We start from the raw sequence: 2,839 nt of genomic DNA, 5'->3' as shown, positions 1-2,839 counted from the left end.
CCCCCCCCCCCCGGTGATGTCAAATACACAGTCGGAGAAAAGGCACAAAATAATGAAGAAAGCCAAGATCGTGACGGACATGCCGATATTATCCACAATAAGTTTTAGAGTCGAAGACCATAAATACACAGTGGGAAGCCCGGAAGAGCGGTGGATGAAGAACACACCGCACTATGAGGTAAGATCAAGTCTTGTCTGGATTCTGGTTGCGAAAGCTCGAATTTGTTCTATCTTACATTGGAAAAACAGTCCTTTTGAGATTCCAAAGTATTTACGCTTGTCGAAGATAGACCACGGCCGTAAACGTCCATCACTTTGCGCACATTTTTTTCCATTCCACTTGCCTTCAGACGTCGATCTCCCCCTCTGACCATTTTACTTCCAGGACCACATCGGGGTCAGCTGGCGTGACCCGCGGAAATAGATAGAATCTCAGTAGCCATGGGGCCCCACTTAAATAGCCTCGAAATGTGGTCAAAACGGATTGCTCGTGCAGACGGTATCCCTCCGGCTCTCTCCAGAGCATGTATCCTGTCACCTAGTAACCTTCTCTGTCTTGCAATTCTGACGCCTGGGATGGCTGCATTGTGTACAGAATTCAGTTTTGACGCTGATTGGATCATTCCCGCACTTGTGCTGTTATCGCTCCCTGTTAGATAGTGATAGGACCAAGATATCGCTGTTTTGGACTCTGGAGGGGGTTGGACATACGCAGGTCCACATAAACACCGTCACTTTTTTCTTTCCCTTGGATGGGGGACATCTAAGAAGAAGGTTAGCAAGAGTAGCTAATGTATGTAGACACGTCTGATGGGGTACATGTTGAATGAGCCTGAAATAGGAACGGAGTCCAACGAGGAGAGCTGGGAAGGAAAAGAAAAAGCTAGGGGGTTTCGTGACTGAGAATAGAGCTTCGAACCCTCGGCGTAGTTACTTATGAGGCTCCTCTCTGGTTTCGGGAATATATATTCGCTCCGCTTCCGTCCTGAAAAGCGGTGTGGTGAAAAATAAGTCGAGTAATCATCGGCTCCGCCGTTCTGCCAAATGACGCGCTAGGTTGGGCCTGCGCAAGGCGTGGGTCTTCAGTGTACCTTACCGGACCGTAACCAACCAAGATTGTCAGCAGTAATATTTGGAGTGGCCATTCCCAGTACCGCTGGCCAGCCTCAGCCGGAGAGATCTTTGAATTCGAGGCGGTCTGCATCCATGGCCTCTATGCCAATCTTGCGCGAGGCCGCCTTGACCGATGGGTTTCTTCTTTGCATAGGTAGCAGAGCTCCCAAAATCCGTCGTCCTGTACATGTGCCGTGTGATTCGCTTGTATTGCCGTTTGTCCCGTGTCATTGCTGAAGCTGGAATAGATACATGGAAGATCAAATTCGTATTGCTTTATGGTCCCAGGTAGGGTGGAAGTAAATGGATGGGAAAGAAAAGTGTGGTGTCTGGCTTGACAAATGGGAGTAATAACATACAATTTCGGCCTAAGATAATACCTAAACGCCCAGTGAGAGTCTTCGCCGAAGTGACGATGGCAGCTTCGTGGAATATGCTTAATATGGTATTTTAGGTTCTTCACCATGGCGAAGCCTCTCGAGAAAAGGTCGCGTGGAGACAAAAAGTTTCGTAAATAGGTGGGCGGTCTTTAGGATTTATGCGTGCTTTTGTTGGTTTCCGCCCCCTTTTCAATGGTGCAATGCACCATGATCTGACCGCCTTTTGAGTCAGAGGCTAGTGTACTCCGTACATGTCCCATGCGTCCACCGTTGGTCTTCAACTTCAATAAAAACTATCGTTTTGTTTCCTGAAACACCCCCACAACCGTTTGGCTCGTCCAACCCTCTAGGTTCGCTTGACCCAGCTTGGTCCTTGAACATCTGTGAGAAAAGATGTCGGCCTGTATTCTCAAAATATGCGGCCATCAGATACAAACAGACCTGGACCGTTGTAGAAGAGTCAGTAGGTCGATTCGGCTCCAAAAATATAGCCTTGAACTCGTCTCTACGGTATTTCCATCTCCAATCCCTTTACCGCCATGGGCAACACCAGCCTTCGAACTCTAGTTACTTCTCCCTTTTTGGCCACGAGTTTACGCTCGCACGTAAGAGATAACTTGTATTCTGAGTAGCCGGGCTCGCGGACCGAAGTGTGCCCCCTGAGTTTATCCAACCTTTTCCTCCACCAAAACTTGACATTTCCTCCACCGCTCCTTTGTATCGTTGAGGGTTTCCGCTGTAATGAACGGGTGCGTAAAGGACCGTATTTATTCGAGGGAGCGCCGGGGCGTTTACTAGGTTTCGTTCCTGTGGGTGCTACGGAGGGTCAGAGATTACCTTCTTGGAGAACTTTCCCACGGCTCGCAGCATCTATCCACAGGCCAGGGAGAGCCAGAGCCGTTCACGAAACACTGGCGGAGCTGGACCACCTGAAATACTGTAAAGAGAGGGCCAGGTCGTCGATAGCAAGACGAACGGGCCGGAACTTCCACTAATGAGGATGTTCCATCTGACCGGTACAGTCTGTCCTCTCTGAGTGTCAGCCTCGCACAGACTCACCCGAATACGGGGCCCTAGGTTTCCTTCTTATTCGCGGGCGGCTCACTACTCAGGTGTACACATAGAGGAAGGTGATGGCGAAGATTATTGTTAGAGTCTCGAATTCAGCTTAACAACCTAAAAAAAGTGTACCTTTAACCTCGTCGTCGGTTCAGGTGAATCTTCTCATGCCTCGTGCAATCGTTTTTCCTCGTGAAAGCCTTGCCACACGTTGCACACGGGAACGGCTTTTGACCGCTGTGCGCCAGTTCATGGTCTCGCAATATAGCCTTGCGGACAAAACTCTT

The 2,839-nt window shown here is 49.3% G+C and overlaps 1 protein-coding gene across 2 annotated transcripts; it reads right to left on the bottom strand.

Moving 5' to 3' along the window:
* Positions 1–179: 179 nt before the first annotated feature.
* Positions 180–1,644, bottom strand: PV07_12807 (the record flags this gene model as incomplete). Of its 2 annotated transcripts, XM_016400374.1 has the most annotated exons (3): positions 180–636; positions 712–763; positions 820–1,644. In XM_016400374.1, a coding segment is annotated over one exon (431 nt), but the record flags the coding sequence as incomplete, so codon positions are not given. The 2 variants fall into 2 exon arrangements, with proteins under 2 accessions (XP_016241981.1, XP_016241980.1); XM_016400373.1 differs by having other exon boundaries at positions 712–1,644.
* Between the last annotated feature and the right edge of the window lie 1,195 nt (positions 1,645–2,839).

The sequence above is a fragment of the Cladophialophora immunda genome, assembly GCF_000835495.1.
Source record: "Cladophialophora immunda strain CBS 83496 unplaced genomic scaffold supercont1.166, whole genome shotgun sequence".
Taxonomy (NCBI): Eukaryota; Fungi; Ascomycota; class Eurotiomycetes; order Chaetothyriales; family Herpotrichiellaceae; genus Cladophialophora; species Cladophialophora immunda.
This window is presented reverse-complemented; position numbering and strand designations above follow the sequence as displayed.